Below are 17,815 nucleotides of genomic sequence, written 5' to 3'. Positions count from 1 at the left end.
ATCACAGAAAACGTCTGAAGAAGCCCCAACTTCCTTCTTGACGAAATATAAACAACAAAGGGAGTGGCGTCAGACTATAGCAGTTGGAAAGGACCATGGGTGAGCTCTTCTGCTAGTGTGGGCGCGTTTGTTTTGGTTGCATTTACCCAGAATGTCCTTTCTAGTTTGTTTCCTGCTTTCAGCGTGGTCTGCAGACTGCGCTAGCATGTGAATTCGACTCGTCCCAGAGATTTCCATGAAATTCGGTGTCATGAGATGTCAGAGAAGCTGCTGACATCTCCACAGCTTGCACAAAACCTCTTGCAAAAATCCAATTTGTTCATTTTTATGCATTTCAATGTTTTATTGAAAATATACTCTTAAATAAGAACAAACAAAAATATGCATTTCCTCTCGACGGTTTTAACTTAAGACATTGTTCAGTTCGTTTTCACCAAAACAAACAGCAGAGCACAAAAATAGATACATATGGGTATAAAACAGCAGAGAACTACAACAAGCAAGCTACTGAGCATGTTAACAATGACAAACATGAAATGTTGGAAAAAGGAACACAAATAGATTCAATGGAGAACTTTGGCGTTTTTGTAACAACTGTTATACTGCACAGTGCAACCGGTGCTTCAGACCCAAGCGCCGTTCCAGGGTCAGTTCAGGAGTAAGTTGGCCTTCTCGTTATTTCCGCTCTTCGCCTCGCTGGTTGTGAAGGCCCTCCGACTGACCGGGAGCTGAGTCTGTACATCAAACACATTAGCGTCTGCAGCGACACGAGGGAGAGAGAAGAGATGCGTGTTAGGCGAAGCTTTGACCTTTAGAAGGTTTCGAGCAAATAAAGTGTTACCTGTTTTTTCGGAGAGGCAGACGCCTGTTCTTCCTTTTCTACTGCGATAAACTAAAGTGCACAGGGAGGAAGAGCAGATAAGGAAGCAGGTGAACAAACCTGGGCATGCTATAATGAACCCTAACCTAAATAGGGGCAATGCAAATATTTTACAAGGTTGGCAAGGAGCGCGCCGGCGTACACAAACAACAGCAGCTTTGAACTCTTCGATGCCGAGTTTTTGCACTTTCATTGTGACCAATCAGAAAAAAGATTAATGGCTTTGCGAGGTTGCAAATTTGGAGCCAAGCCCAAATCAATGCGGGCTTGTCTCCGCATTGATTTCTATTTTTTTATGATCTAGTTTGTTGGATTTTTATTCATTATCACACTGCTTTTATTTAGGGTCTTGCAGCTAAACAATGCAGCTAAGTGATCACAGTAGGAATCAGTTCTGATTACACAAACGGCAACATTTGTTCTACACCCTTACCTCGAAGCAGTAACCAGAGCACCAGAGTGACGATGATGATGCCAGAGAGGCAAGCGGCAGCTGGTAGAATAATCCGTGTCAAGTCATAAGGAGGAGTCGGGGAAGACGATTTGGACACTGGAACGAGAAATTGAGCTTGATGTGATTTCTTTCTCTTTTTTAAAAAATCTTTTTGAAATTAGTGAGACAAGCTTTTATACCCATGTGTGATGCAGCTTACTTTTTGGTTTTCACATGGAAAATATATGCAGTTTAAAGTCAAAATCTCTGTATGTGTGTGAGGATGTGTGTGTGTGCGTGTGTGTGTCTGCATCCTGGTTGTGATGACAAAGGAAATGAATGAAAATGCAGCTAAGTTTTGTATTTTCTGACTGTGCTCCCTCACCTTATGAGAGACTAGCTGAAACACTGCATCTTAATTATTTATTTTTTATTTTTTTGCACGAGTGAGATTCTGTCTGCTAAAAAGCAAAAACGGAATTAGGATTTTACTAAAGAGTACAATTATATTTTGTGGAAGTTGTTTCAAATCTGGAGGAAGTTGATGACATTCATCATTTTCATGCTTAATTCATCCATCAACACACCTGTCGACATCTTCATCCATCCAGCTATTTTCCTTATTTCCTTTCTTCCTTTCTTACTTCCTGTCTTAGGTTTTGAAACTCCCAAATTTATGGCCAGTAAACATTATATAATATCAGGGTTTCCCCCTGTGTATTATAAGCCTGGCGGGCCTCCAGGCTCTACTTGGGCCCCTACCAGGTTAAACATTGCTTATTTATCTGAGTTTATATATATATATTTGCAGTTTTTAAGACTTTATAGTCAGTATTCAAGCATGAATCAACCAGCTAATTAGTGCATGATGTCACGATCCGTGTTTTTAATTTTGACACTGAACGAATGAGGACTAGCTGTGTAGGGAATAAGCTTTGAGGAGCTTCTTCTTGAAGTTACACGACTGGCCATAAGGCCAATAAACTCTTAGGCCAATATTTCAATTCTTGGAAGAAGACACAGTGTACATTCTGCTCTTTACATCTACAAAGCGAAGAAGAATATCAAAACAAGATGTTCCGTCAGAACCTTCGGGTAAAGTACGTCCTGCTTTTATTTAGTCCAAAACAACCAAAGAAAATAGATTTGGAGACTCATGCTTTCGTAATTGCTCTCAAAAAACGTCAACATCAGTAGATCAGATGGAAGTTAATGCCTGACAAAAAAGTTCTGGGAACAATTTGCATGTCAAACTGGAGCATTCCGTCATACTGAAAGAAAAAGAGAAAATCTTCCCATGAATAGAGATGGACAGGTCCTTTTGACAGTCTGAGACAGGCAATAACAAAAGCTGTACTTACTGCAGCGCTTGGTGCAGTGAACGACCGTGGCAGCATACTTCACATCAACCCTCTTCACCTGCACAAATACAAAAGGAGCATTCAGCGCCGCTGCCAGAGTCAATGCGCAAAAGAAAGACGGTCATTCTTAAGAATCTTTGAGCGTGAACGTACCTGCTGACAAAAATTGCACTGTTTCCCCCGTAGCTGTAAGTCAACAGGTTTCTGTTTCTCCTGAAGACAAAAAAAGACAATAAAAACAATGCAATCGGATCCTGCAGCGGATTTAAAGGTTCCCACAGTCACTGGGTTGGGGGGGGTTAATTTCCTTAAAATGTCAGACTTTGAGGTTGTTTGCTTTTTCGCTCTGCTGGAGCACTGTAAGATCTGCAAATGCTCAAATCTGTCTCCTTTCCCCATGCAGCTCCCGAACCAAAACAAGCCTTCCCCTCAAAATCCAAATTACACATTTCCTTATTGTTATGATTAACCTTTACACCTCTCTGTTGTCTCCTGGAAGTGAGGTCAAAGGCCTAAAAGCTGTGACCTGATAATTACCCATGCCAGTGTTCTGCATGGAAATGAGATATAATTTTACGCTTCATGTGGCAAATTCCTGTATATTTTATGTGGCTGACATGTTGACAGAAACGCATCATAACACGATCTTGGAAGTGTAATTACTTTTATGGATCTGTTGATGAAGGAGACACCTGAGAGAAAAGCTATTGCTTCCTAGCAACATATGCAGGACGTTTGGAGCAACACAAAAAACATTGGCTTGCAGGAAAGACGAGTCCAAGCATGTTCAGTAAGAAACAAAAAGAAGAACAGGACAAGACCTAGTTAAAGTCATATAACTTGATGAAGCTTACAACGTCTACAAGTATCGCGTAGGTTGTCTGGTTCACTGGTGATTCTGCAGACGTCCCCCACGGCCCCACGGAGAACTTCGCCGTAACTCGCGACAGAATTTGCAGTTCTTCATGGCCATGATCCCTCGACACGATCACGTCCCAGACTAGAGAAAAATGGAAAAAAAAAAATAAAAATTGTATCTCTACATACAGGTTACAGTGAATTCCTCAAATGTGGCCTAATGCAGAAGTTCATTCAGAAACATTTTTATTTTCATCAGCATCATGATGTAAAACAAAAACTCACCTTTGATGCCATCAGCAAAGGGGCATTGGGTCCAGGACTGAGAGCCTACCGTAAACTGATAGATTTGAAATGTTAAAAACATTCAGAAAAAGTCCTAAAATATTCCTGCTACACATGAAAAACATTTTAAATGAAATACAACTATTTCTGCTTTGTTTCCAGCTAAGTCTTGCAGCTAATTGCAGATATAATTCGGAAACAATTGAATACTTTTCTGCATGCGTGTGTCATTTAATATAAAATTCTTAAAATATTTCAGATATTTGTAACTACATAAAACATTTGGAGTCAATTGCTTTGGAAAGCTGAGAAAAATCTTCCTTCTGTGATTAATTGATTATGAATTCCCAGAAGCAAAACAAAGTTCACTTAGATTTTCCTAGAAATTTCCAAAACTCAGGCTAATTCCTGCTGCTTTTATTTAGAATTTAGATACTAACGAAGTTGTAAAACAGGCTTTTGTCTCTGTATCATTGCTAATGAGTACAGCATGCTTCCTCTCTCTAATAAATTCCTGATATACTCGACAAGCTCCAAACCCTGATGGAAGCAATTTGGCTGTTTTCGGGGAAAGAACGGTAATAATTTAATTGTTCCAATTCCGTACAGTTTGTAGTTCCAGAGTTTCCAACTCCATCCACCAGCAAGGCTAAAGATAAAAGCCTGACTTTGTTGACCTGATAAGTTTTGACATTTTATTCCATATTTGTCTGGGCCAAGGAAAGAGAAGCACTTGCTAACTAAACAACCTGAAAGATGTCCATGTATATATTGACTTAAGAGCTATTGCAACAATGATGTCATTTATTTATGCAGTGTAAAAATGCCTTAAGAGATAGAAATCCTTACCTTCATGCACAGTTGAGGGTGGGGATCCACTTTAGCAAATGTGATCTGAAAAACATTGGTGAACGCAAAGGTCATTTTCCTTAAGTTTCATCTTAGATAATTAGGTTGTTTTACTCATATTTTCAACAGGACTTTCTGTTTCATTTGCTATTTTTATAGCAAATACAGAATGTGAAACTCAAATGACACGCCTGGGGCTTCAAGCCAAAGAAGATTTGTTCTCCGGCTTTCCTGGCTGCACAGTTATGTTACAGTGTTTACAGCGTCTGTATCTTGAAACTGAATGTCGGGATAAACTCATTACTTCACAGATACGTCGTAAAGTGCAAAGGGACGTGTTTTACTTCAACGCGTAAACAGTTCTTGTTGAAAGCCGCTCCTTTTGAGAAATCCAGAATGCTTAGCAAGAGTTAAACTGTTTACAGTGGAGTGTGCATGTTGACATCATGCCTCGTTTTTACATTAGCGAACCGGTATTCCTCTAACAAAACCAGGCTACATCCACATCCCTGACCCCTTACTGTTGCCAGTTTGAAGAGAAGCCGTCACAAACTTGTCATTGTTAAGAAAACTGACATTCTGGACGTTTTAACCATGTCAGGATATGGCTGTCGGGTTTAATTCAATGCTTGTCTTGAATTAAACTTTCTCCAGCTGAACAAAAACAAAACTGAAGTCATTATTTTTGGATCTAAAGAGGAACGATCTAGAGTCAATGCACAGCTTGTTATTACAACTAAAGACTAGCGATCAGGCCCAAAACCTGGGAGTAGTGATGGACTCAGACTTGAACCTTGCGAGCAACATAAAGACAATTACAAAGTCAGCCTTCTATCACCTGAAGAACATCTCCAGGATTAGAGGACTAATGTCTCAGCCAGATCTAGAGAAACTCATCCATGCGTTTATCTTTAGTCGCATTGATTATTGCAACAGCGTCTTCACAGGCCTGTCCAACAAATCAATCAAACAGCTGCAACTGATCCTGAAGCTGCTGCTCCTGTTCTCACTAAAACCAGGAAGATAGAGACATAACACCAGTTTTAAAGTCCCTCCACTGGCTCCCTGTAGCTCAAATAATAGATTTTAAAATACTGTTGTTAGTTTACAAATCACTGAACGGTTTAGTACCACAATACATCAAAGATCTGCTGTTGTTGTATCAACCTTCCAGACCTCTCAGGTCTTCCGGTTCTGGTCTGCTTTGCATCCCCAGAACCAGAACCAAGAGAGGAGAAGCAGCTTTCAGCATTTGTGCACCAAACATTTGGAACAAACTTCCAGAAAACTGTAAAACAGCAGAAACCCTGACTTCCTTTAAACCTGTTTAGAATTGTTTTTGAAATGTAATATGTAACAATGTATTGTTTATTCAATGTTGCATGACTTTGTGTTTATGATGTAAAGCACTTTGAAATGCCCTGCTGCTGAAATGTGCTACACAAATAAAATTTGATTTGATTTGATTTAGTGGTGCACCAATATGACCACAACAATATATCTTATACCTTCTGTCTGCTGACTTTCTGTGACGAATCGGGCAGATCCACGCAGGCGCCATCCTCTCGTTTCTCACATAAACAAGCCACAGCTGCGACGGGACAAGCTGGTTCCCATATCAACGCCTCTTCCAGCGGATCAAAGGTGATTCCAAACCACAATTCATCTTGACCTGCAGGGAAAACGGGTCAAGCATATAATAATTAGGTCTCAGCTACAAGATGATGTAAGATCATTTAAGTAACACGGTTGTTTTTTGACTCACGGTCTTTGAATGGGCAGACCTGGACTCTCGGGGCATCAATAAAAGATGACCAGCCCTACAAGGAATTACATAACGAGTAATAAAAGTTGACATCCTTTCATGAAAGCAATTACTCATCGATCCAAAGGCTGGATAGCTGGGAAGGAAGTTACCTCAATGCAAAGGCAAGGCAAAGGTCTGGAATATTGAAGGACAGCTGTCTTGAGGGGTTCCTCTTTTTTTATCTGAAAAGGAAGAAAATACATCTTTGTTTTTTCTTCCCTTCAAGTCCAATAAAGTAGTTTCTACCAAACACTTCTTATGAGGGCTGTAAAAGTGCAGTGATTGCGGCATTAACCTTTGTTCAAAGTGTGTGAGCGATGAGTCACAAGAAGAGATTCAGGTAATACAGGACAGTCTAAAGTAAGACTTAAAAAAGTTAAGTTACTATTTTAAATGTAGGTGTGGTCAGGTAGGGAGGAATGACTTTGCAACAGAAGCAGGTTGACGGGATACAACAGATCATCCTGCTGCACATTTGTGTTCAGGTAACCTATCTAACAGTGTATTAGCGTTCTGTCAGAGTTATTATTAACTCTTTAGTTTGAGCATCGTCCAGTGATTTTTAAGGTTTGCTGCCCTTAGTTTGGATGTTTTGCAACACAAGTCAAAGTTTCTAACCACAGTGGAAGCTCCCGTGCCGGAGCAGATGAAATCTTTGAGGCAGAGCCGGAGATTGTAGTTGTAACCTTGAAGCATGTCCGACACACTGACTGCCAGCTCCTTCTTTTCTGGGCTTGCAGTGTAAGACAGCTTGCCAGCTGGAAGAGACGAAACAAAACGACAATCAGAAACCGAATCTGGCAATGATGAAAGAAAGTGTGGGGTTGGATTTTCTGTTATCGTCCTGGCACGAGGAGGAGGGAATTGCTCGACTGGTGCCTTCCACCAGCGGCCTTCTCTGCTCCAGCAATGATACAATGTTTTGCTAATGCCAAAGAAAGCATTCTACATGATTTTTGTTGCTGTTTTCAAAAATAGGACACATCTCAAATCGTGTTCAGCACTTTAGGACTTTGAGCAACAAATGATTCCTCAGCAAACAGTAAAATAACCCTTTACTGAAACACCAAATAGTAATTTTTCCATTCAAAGACATTGATGAGACATGCAACAAAGCAGCAGAAAACCTGTTTAGGTTTTTTTTCTGCACAATAATTAATCAAGTTCACCTAAGATTGTGATTTTCTAGGTCATGAGTACAATTGACTTTGTAAAAAATCCACATTGGTCAAAATATCACTAGAAAACAATTTTTATACAAAGGTTGGAACAAACCAATCCACTTCGCTCCGCCTCTCTACTCCACAGGGTTTGTGAAGATGGTCTGTAAAATCTGCAGTGCAGTCTTGTACTTCCAAGCGAATATAAGCCTGATCCCGGCTTTAGTCAAACCCTTCCTCCATGTCATGTCTAATTATGAAAACACTGCGCAACGGTTGGAAGAAGTGACGTACTGGTTGTATGATCAGAGATAAGTCACTTCTTGCTGCAATTCCTGCCTGACATATAGACTCAATCACTGTCTTTGCATTTTTAGTACGGTGAGAACACTCAGTTAACAGCTGGTATGTCATAGATATTTTCGGGTTTAAGTGGCGCCTTTAAATGTTGCAAATATCCACTTCAGTTATAGAAAATAAATGCAACAAGGTATTTTCTTGCTCTTTCTTTGACGTAATTTTTTGCGTCTGGGATTTATTTTAAGAAGTTTTCCTCCAGACCTGGCTTTGTTACTCAACTCCACAGTTAGTCATACTTGAGATCCCATCTCCTTTGCCACTTTTATCACACAAAGTGATGATTTTGATCTGGGGAGGAACAAAATCATGGAAACATCTGGAGGTCTGACTTGCTTATTTTCAAAGTCCTTTCTTCCTGCAGAACCTTCACACTTGTTTTGTTAAGAGAAGCCCGCTCAGCCTGTAGCCTCGCTGCCGTTGAAGTCTACGTTTCAGTCTTTCAACTCCGTCACCACCTAATGACCCTGACAGTGAAAGATGGCCTGTACTTGTTGAAAGAAACGCTTGCCTTCAAGACTCCGCTGCCTGCGAAAAATCAAGCAATTCTTTTTCTTACAATTGCATCTTAACACACCCTACGACACCGACTCTTCTCTTTTTCTTTTGAGATGTTGTGGGAAAGGAATACCAACAATGTGGTCCACAAAGGATGCACAAAAAGAGGAATCACTCCTCCTGGGTCAGGAGTAACTTCCTCAAGTATCTTGAGGTCATTGACTGCAGTAATCTGGGTGCTGCTTCTGTCTGTCATGGCAAAACGAAATAAGAAGCTCTTGATTCACCAGCCTGTCTCTATTCCAACCCTCAGCTTTCCCAAGAAGATGTGGATCTTGAGCAAAAGAACACAGCCCTTGATATGGTCTGATGAAATGATTGTTCTGGGTAGGTTGGTCTGTCAGATTCAGCCTGAGAAAATGGGTGAAGTGGTTTTGAACTTAGTGGAGAGCTCAAAGCACACCAATGCAAATTGGAAATGCATTACTTTCTAGAGGAATCAATTTAAGAGGACAGCTGGGGGAAAGAGACGTTGAGGTTTCCTTTCATAACCTGTTGCACCAACAACTGAATGAAGTGTAAGATAGTGGGAGGATAGATGGATCCTGCAAACATAACATGTTCTGTAGACTCAGAAAACCAGGACATGTACTCACTGATGCATTCAGGAACATTTTTTCTCAAATCTTCATGCGAACACACTGTGGAAAAAGAAAAACAAAACCATCAAATGAGAGTGGAAGAGATGGTGCAACATGTAAAACAACTCTTCCATGCTTTGTGGTTTACTCTATCTAGATGATCTCAAACACTTCTGAGGAACACCATATCGCAAATGACTCAACACCAAACAATGTGGAGTATTCAGCATACTCACTTAACGCCCAAACTAAAATAAGATTACAAAAAGGTTGCAAAAAAAACAAAAAGGCACCAAAGTGGGCATTGCTTAGTTGGTTGTGATGTTTTTGGCAAACCCAGGTTAATTTTTACAAGTTAGTTACATTCCGTCATGGTTACCAATTTACTAACTCTTACTGTGCTAGTTCTTGTTCCCATTTGTGACATAAGGGAAATACTTGCAACCTCATTTGCCTTAGTTTTAATGAAATGTAATCTGCAGTTCCGGTTGGGTACCTGCAGGTATTTCTGTGTAACCAAGAGGAAGAGGTTGTTTTTTGCTTTTGTTTTGTCTTACCAGGGGTACGGTAGTTGCTAACCCAAGTTATGCCACAGTAACTTGGGACTGTTTTCACAATTACTTGTAGGTGCTGGTTTGGAGACACTTCAGTGTAATCATTCTCAACTGTCACCTGAAGGCAAAAGATACATAAATAAACTCCAGTTATAACATCCATGTCACACTTCAGTGACTTCACCATCTTTTGAATACAGCTAAAGGCATCGCATGTGAATGCGATGCAAAATAGAAATTTGAGTCAATCTTCTGGCATTAAATGAGAAACAAGATATGAACTCTTCACAAAACTTATATAACTTTAAATTTGTCTTGCAAATAAAACTTTGCTGAAGAGAAACTTTCTTAACAAAGGAGACAAGGTGATTTTTTTGCATGCTGAGCTTTTGATTCACACCCATCCGACTCAACTTTTTCTTTTTATGAATACAGCACACAAAATTCCAATTAATATTTTTACTTTTGTGATGGTAGAGCAGTAACTAGGGTGTTCAAAGAAGGCTGAGGTACTTCAACGTTGGCTTTTTCAATGCTTTTCTGTAACATCACACTGCTGTAATGAAGCAATGATTCACCACAAGTCTTTTTTTTTTGGAACATGGAGGATGCTGTATGTTATTAAAAATGTACTGCAAAGTGGCATAAATGTCTGCAAACATTACCAGCAGTCCAGACATTGATCTCCTCGATGCTTTGGTGAATTGCACGATTTGACATTTTGTCATCATCCCAGCACTGCTGGTGCAAATGGAAACGCCGCTGACGGAGTCTGGATCCAAAACAAAGAAGGAAACAAGTCAGAGAAAAACAACTCGGTTGTGAAACAGAAAATGCTCACTACTCCGCGAACTGTTGAAAACTATTACGACTAGGCAAGTGTTTGTTTTTTTATGAGTGACTGGATGACTTATCATCCCAGCCTAAGAAATTTCCCCACTTCCGTCCAAACAGGGAAGAGCTTTGCAGGATCTCTCTTACACAAACAAGGATGTAATGCATATGCCTGCATGTGCCCTTTTTAGTAAAAAAGGAAGAAGAATCTGACCTTATTGTTTACACTATTAGTGTTGCCAGACACATAAAATGTCATTTGGCTTGTTTTGTCCTGCAAAGGCCATTTTTGTTGCAGCGTGACGGGTTTCGCAGGGGAGACTTCCTTCACTGCCCTGCATTCAAATATGTCCACAACCTGAGAAGTCTCCATAATAGTCAGGCCTATGAATTACTCTTACAACTTCCTCCTCAGGTTATATAAGAAGGGAAAGGTCTATTTTGGGTTCAAAGGGCGTATGTTCGCTCAGCTGTGTGTTTTGGCAGCTGAACGTGGTGAATAGAAACTCTGCATTATTTTAAAAGTCCATCATCACAGCTGGTGATTGATATTCCACCACACCTTAGTCTTTTTTTAGAATGAATAAAAATTAAAAACAAGACATGACAGTTGAGTTGGTTGTCATCAGGATCTGATTAGATGTATTAATGTCGACAGCTAATTTTTTTGTTGTTGTTGCAACGGTATGCATAAGGCTTTCTACTCATAACAGTCATAAAAACATGTTTCACTAATTACAATAAGAAAAAAAACATAAGTGATGCTAAGAGGGTTGTTTATTTTGCCAGATGGAAAATAGTCTTGCTTCATACGATTCACATCAGGAGTCACATATTTCAATTTGACTGGCCGCATCTGGGCCTGATTGCAGCCAGAAGTCACTGAAAAGAACCTGTCAGGCAGCAGGAAGCAGGCAAAAATATCTCAAAAAGCAGTTCAAGTAGAGAACCACTCTCCAAGAAGGTCACAATTACTCCACAAGCTCGACTCACGGGCTGCGTTTTCAACACAAATGGCCGCAAATCTTTGTCTGTGTTCTGCTAATGTCAAAGACAGAAAATGTCGCAATTGCTCTGTTTCTATTACATAAGAAATAGAATAAAAATCACACTTGAGTAAGCCTGTTCTCGCAGTGAGTCATTAAGAATCACAGCAGTGACAAATTTAAACGGCTATGTGAGATACATTCACATGCTAGCTGATGAATCAGACGTTAGCGTCTTATTCGGGCGTCGGGGCGACAAGTCCAGCTTTACTGTAAGTGTTTGAAGCGTTTTTGGGGGATTCAACGTGTTGGAATGCTTTATTTTGTATGGGAGAAAAAACTAACTATAAACCACAAAGAAGACTACTTCCTCTCGCCTTCTTCGTGGTTTCTGCCAGTAATCTTTCCATTACAGACCTGAGAATTCCATCTGTTTCGATATGGCTGGAAAAACCACTTCATAGCAGCACTTAAACAAGAGGTTTTTTTGTTTTTTTGTTTCAAATTGGCCCTGTTTTCATTAAGCATATTTATTTTCAGAATTTCAATTTGCCCAATTCTGTAGTCAATGCAAATGTCTTAAGTGGATCTTTGCTGCATGCATCACACGTAGCAACCTGTCAATGGCGTGTGGCTGGCATGCTGACCTGACCCGTTTAAGTGCAGGCCATTTGTGGCTTCCTGGTTTTGGCTAAATGTCAGCAGGAACTGACCCTCGGAATAGAGCAAATACAGCAAAGAATCTTTACCATATTTAACTTTTATGGCTTCGTGGCGGGAATTGCATAAAATTAACATTTCCTGTTTTATTTTTATGACTAATCTTTCACCTTCTGCTACATATAGACCTACATTTGACGAGAAACCGAAACAAAGATTGAACGACGACGTTACAGCTATAGTTTCTTTGCGTTACCGTTTCTTAGTTTCATCGTTTTCCCTTCATTTAGGTCAATTTTCTCCTTTGTGTCGCTCTGTTTATGTTCTGTCGCTCAGCCTGTCACTCAGCCTGTCACTCAGAGCAGCTGTTTTCTTTCTCCTCTTCGCTCCTCCAGCTGTTGCTTCTGCATACACAACCTTCGTCCTTATCAGACTTTCCCCCAGGTTACCCGTGTTCATCTGGTTTTCTCTCTCGTTGAGCATTACCGAAAGAGTTTTGCTGAAGCTATTTCTTAATTTGGTTATCACAAAACTTCCTCTTCCCTGTGTGAATTCTGATCTGACTATGCTTCATAGGACTGGTTGTATGTTTGGGATTTGTTGTGGATGAAAGAAATTACTCTGCGTCTGAGAGGCGTTGTGTGCAGCACGTAGTGGAAACTACGTCAAAACTTGGCATCTTTGCATAGGCAAGGTTGATGTCAATGGAGTCGTCGGCGCTACCTACCCATAAGTTGCACAACCGTGTGGATTTTCAGGTGGAGTCTGCACTTTTGCTTGTCCTCGCACTTCATGACGGTGGAGACGCTCACGTTATGGATCACGCTGGTGATGTTGAGGCCCTCAGCCGGGTCTTTACACGCAGGCGGAAACCAATCTGTTGAAGCCAGAGACGAGGACGCTGAGTCGGATGCTTAGGAGGAAATATTTGGCATACAAGTGAAACTTTTGTGATGTTGCAATCCCAGTAAAACGACTCAGATCATTTTGTACTCTGGATGCATCAGAGTGCAAAAGAGCAACGGTCTTTTGTTGCTGCACAAATTGAGATCTCTGGAGGTGTTGTGCAGAAACGTTTACGGTGGTTGTGCACGCGTCATTCATACTCACAATCAGGACGGGTCTTGCAGCTGAGTCCCTGCAGAGGAAAAAAACAAAAAGAAAAGAGGGAGGTCGGTGAAATCCTTTGCCATTATCATTGTGAGCAGTAGTGCTGCTGTTTTCCAAACCTGAACTGTAACCAAGCAAACAAAAATGTGACCTGAAGAAGGGTTTTTCCGCATCCTCATTCCTTAAGGTGTGGACACGTGCGCTGCTTTTTTCATACCTAACCAGGAAGATGCTTGTTTTAAATATTTCTAATTGTGGACAGGTCCCTCCTATTGCTTCTGTTATTTTTCTGTGACGGACGGCTTTGGATTTTTAATGGGGTAAATCAGAAGGTGTGCAATAAATAAAAAATAAACACCTCCTGAGTTTGTCATCCCAGGGAAGTGATCGGACTGGAAATGTTTTCTTTGGCTACAGATGTTTCGACAGACTGTGTTTGTTGGCTGGAATAAAACATGATCATCTAGACTCATGTGTGACATGTTGGGCTGAATCAACATGAGAAATTTGACCTTTGGAAATTCTGACTCTTGGTGAAGTCACCCCATTAACGATTTGTCTTCATTTAATATGTGGATAATCCTATTTTTGCTCTCCTATTTTGGATGTGAAACTTTTTCCTTTTTTTTTCTCTCCCTCATAAAAGCAGTTTTATGAATTAGACTGATTGATTTGTTTAACTCTGGGTGACTCCAGTGCCATAATATGTGACAGATTATGACCTACGACAGAAGATATTATTCCATTTTTATTTATTCAAGTCATATAGCCACATGTTCCTATTGTAAACCAAGCAGATTATGTACTTTAAATCAGAGTGAGTACACAGAGAACGTCACTTCTGGCAGGAAAGTATTGTCCTGGAAAAGCAAGAAGCTCTAAATTACCACAAAAATGCCAAGTAAAAAGTGAGTCGATGTATAATCGGAAAAAGAACTGCTACGAAAACAGAAAAAGTTGCAGAGTGACCAAAACTCTCCTTGGTAGTTATGAACTCATGCCTTGTCAGTACCCAAAAAAAAAAAAATATCAGTCATGAAGAAACCCAAAACTTGTGGTTGAAACTAGTGGGTGGTCAGAACAAAAAAAGCATATTCTTTTCATTCTTTTTATATGACAACTAGGAAATCACGAAACAACGATTGCTGCTTGTTTTAGGAAGACGTAAACAGTGATGTAAGAAGCCGAACCGTAAAGATGCTTTTCACAAGATAAAACTTGCACAGCCCATAAAAGTTGTTTAAAGAGCGAGCTGAAGCGGCACCAGTGAAGGGAGAATGAAAAGAAGTAAGCACGGTTACGGGTCACAGCTGTTTCTTTTTCTTTTGCTAATCTATTCATATGCAAACTCAATTTTCCTAAATACCTGGGTATGTTTTCCAGCATGCTGCCTCATGAGAATGTCTTTGTTATCCCAAGTGACTCAGTTTTGGGGAAGTCACCTACCAGCAATGCTCTTTCATTATCATCATTTTCCTTACTGTCACTTCAAAGAGCACTGAAAGGTTATCCCTGCCTCATAGCGCTTCCCTCAATGCTTGCCTTCACTTTCAGAAAGATTTACTGAAAGTGAAGCAAACATCCCCGAAAACCAGAGCAAGCAGTATCTGTATGACCACAGAGGGAAGAGAAACTGCACAAGGATAAGTTTTACTGGAAATCTCTTTTTATTTTTCTAAGCAGATGGAGGCTCCATCTGCTGATTGAGCCTCCATCAGGAGATGGAGGCTCAATTGTTAACAGGTGACAGCACGAGAGTAACTGAGAGTAAGGCTTTACCTGGGAACACCTGGTCTGACATCTCTTGATTCTCTCCAGTTGAGGACTTTCTCCTGCAGCTCCATTCAGACAGCAGCAGGAAATCAGCAAGGCAATCCAGTGAATCATATCTTTTTTTTTTTAGATTTGAACTGCTGCTCCTTTTTAAACGTGCTGCCAAACCAGGATCCACAACTGGGCGAGGTGTGTGAGGTCTGTGAGGTCTGCTAGGCAGCAGGATGGGGACGATGTCTGTGCTTGGAGCGTGGGGTGAGCACATGAATAAATGACAAAGGAGGCGGGGCTCCACTGCTTCACATCCTCTAACCTTTAATCATTAAGTTGTAAGCAAGTTGTAAGTTAGGAATGCTGCTATTGGCTATCTGGAGAAAGTTGTCCATTTGAACAAAGATGACAAGTTGTACGTCACATTAACACACACAAATACTTTGCTGCTTTCACCCAAACCTGGATGTAACATAGATCATTTGAACCACATACTGGATCAGAAATCACACCGAGTTTTGGGAAAATAGTAAAATGATGCTCTGTAATGTTCCTAATGTCAGATGGTTTTGCTAAGATGTTGACAAGTACATTAAAATGACAGCTGAGTTATTTATTTTCTGTTTATTTTAGTCCAAAAACAGGGCTTATGTTTTCGGAATTGACATCAGCAAGTTTTAATTCGACAATCTTTGTCAAAAGTGGTTTTGGTGAAATGGTAAAATGGAGTATAGCAAAGTTACTGTCAGCCTGTTGTGCTGATTACATTAACGCACAACGAAAGACACGTTTATGAATTCAAAAATACTTTTTTGATCCCTGAGTAAAATTAAAAGGAGAGAAATGGCCTTTTATTTGCAAAATGGTTGGCATGACGGAGTGTCAGCTACATTTGACCCAAAAAAAATTGATGGTTTATTACGTCAAAAACAAAGTGAATTGGGCAGCTTTACACAAACACTGGGTCAAAAATTGCAAACGATGAGCTGATTGTTGCAAACTTTTCCCAAAGCCAGGGGGCCCTATTTCCTCTATACTGCCTTAAGGTTAAAAAAACATCTCAGAATGTGTTGTTTTGATGACTGTCAAAAGATCATTTTTCAAACCACATGGAACCTTTTCGTCTTTCAGTCAGAGCTGCTACCTCTGGCAACTCCCTATGAATGTCAAGAAATCCTCTTCCTCTTCAGCTCGACGCTCTTCTACTTTCTGAGATATTGGGGGGGGGAAATTGCTCAAAATACTTCATAGGCTTCTTTTAGAGAGTTTGAAAGTAATTTATACTATAAATACCACCTTCATAACTACAAGCCGGACTATTCTGTTCAATCAAAATCACTATACATAGAGATTGCCACCTAATATGCAGCATTTTGTGAACAACCTTTCAAATCTGATCTCCCTAAAAATAGACAAAAAACATTATTATACATATAATAAAGTTTCTAATGATATCTTATTATTGGTTCATCAAATACCTCCTTGAAATGTGAAAGTGGCCGTAGTATTCACTTTGCATACCTCTGCTTTCACCTATTATGATATCATCAACTCAAACAGTAATCACATGAATGAAATTTTTGATTATCGCCGACAATATCCAACATTTCCCTTTGAATAAATCGTACAATTACCACTTTATGGGCTTGACATAACACTTTTAAAGATGCTTGTGCCTTTAAAGAACTTCCTTATATCCTCCTTCCTGGATGCGTACAATACATCATGTCCCGACTGTCTCACAAAACCTTTCTTTTCCTGCACTTGAGAAAGGAAGCACCACCACAATCCGTCTTGATCAACACACGAACCTGATGCTGGGAAGGAAGAGTGACACATTGCACCCAACACTTTCAGGGTAATCAAAGATTATTAAACGGTCACGTTATCAGATTGTGGAAAATAAAAATATATGGGTCATGATGAAAACCTGTGAAAGCAGAAGCTGTTGTGTGCGTTTTAAATTTAGCCAAAGATCAGGGCCGTCACAAGCTTCCCTAGAACTGATTGTCTAGAATTGCTACATTCTCACCATGTCATTACCCAGAGGGCGGAAAGAAATACAATGACAAAGAGGCAATCCAGTCACATGTGGCTCTCATGATAGTAGTGAAAACAGTGATGTCAGAACAAGTTAGAACACACCTGGCAGTTTGTCCAAACAGGACTAAATGGACAAAAAAAAAACATTATTCATTTGGCTGAGAACCAAACACTTGAGATAAATTGTTGAGCGAACGTAGCAGACGGATTCCAGCGTTGCAGTGCTTCACGGAAGAGTTTGAAGCTTTTCCTAGAAACTCGCTCTGAAAGTCCCTCTCCTGTCCGGCACAAGTTATTATTGAATTTAACCTCTGCACCTTGATGTTGGAGCGCCCTCTAAAGGAATTGGAGTTGTACTGCAGAAAGTGTGGAGCTTCAAAAAGTGCAGGTGTATGGAAAATGTAGTGAAAACATTTTGCTTGCACAAATCTTTTATTAATGACACTGTATTTATAAATGTAAACTTTTTTGGGGGGGTTTTAAGCACTAAGTTTTTTATAATTATTATATACTGTAGCTTCCAGATACTGACTTCAAAAAGAATCTTTTTGAAAGCAGCTGCATAAAAGTTAAGGTTAACTATTTATGAAGGAGTTCATACGGCGGATCTTATTGGGTCGTCTTTTGCTTCTATCCCCAAAGCTAACATGGAAATTGAAATAAAGTTCTCACTTTTCTCAACATTTATGGCATGTCAGAGACTAAACCTAAATTTCAAACACATTTTCTGTGTAA

The 17,815-nt window shown here is 40.0% G+C and overlaps 1 protein-coding gene across 1 annotated transcript; it reads right to left on the bottom strand.

Annotated features, from left to right (window-relative positions):
- Positions 1–330: 330 nt before the first annotated feature.
- On the bottom strand, positions 331–15,273 carry il17rel (interleukin 17 receptor E-like). The gene is made up of 18 exons (XM_055055652.1): positions 15,053–15,273; positions 13,274–13,301; positions 12,891–13,040; positions 10,349–10,455; positions 9,687–9,801; positions 9,145–9,189; positions 7,092–7,231; positions 6,584–6,655; positions 6,432–6,486; positions 6,175–6,338; positions 4,667–4,711; positions 3,818–3,872; positions 3,529–3,674; positions 2,828–2,887; positions 2,675–2,732; positions 1,314–1,430; positions 842–892; positions 331–757 (listed from the first exon to the last, which is right to left on the bottom strand). The coding sequence occupies exons 1-18, from the start codon at positions 15,158–15,160 to the stop codon at positions 648–650; spliced, it is 1,626 nt and encodes a 541-aa protein (XP_054911627.1). The 5' UTR covers positions 15,161–15,273; the 3' UTR covers positions 331–647.
- Between the last annotated feature and the right edge of the window lie 2,542 nt (positions 15,274–17,815).

The sequence above is a fragment of the Poeciliopsis prolifica genome, unplaced genomic scaffold (assembly GCF_027474105.1).
Source record: "Poeciliopsis prolifica strain line A6 unplaced genomic scaffold, Auburn_PproV2 SCAFFOLD042, whole genome shotgun sequence".
In the NCBI taxonomy this organism is placed as follows: Eukaryota; Metazoa; Chordata; class Actinopteri; order Cyprinodontiformes; family Poeciliidae; genus Poeciliopsis; species Poeciliopsis prolifica.
Note: the sequence above shows the minus strand (reverse complement) of the source record. Positions and strands in the feature narration are given on the sequence as shown.

Bases quoted from the DNA above. Each gene is read 5' to 3' on its own strand.
- il17rel (XM_055055652.1), bottom strand. From the start codon at position 15,160: ATGATTCACTGGATTGCCTTGCTGATTTCCTGCTGCTGTCTGAATGGA. The intron at 10,456-12,890 runs GTAGGTAGCGCC...TTTTGGATCCAG, and splicing joins CACGGTTGTGCAACTTATGG to ACTCCGTCAGCGGCGTTTCC. The intron at 4,712-6,174 runs GTATAAGATATA...AATGTTTTTCAG, and splicing joins AGAAAGTCAGCAGACAGAAG to ATCACATTTGCTAAAGTGGA.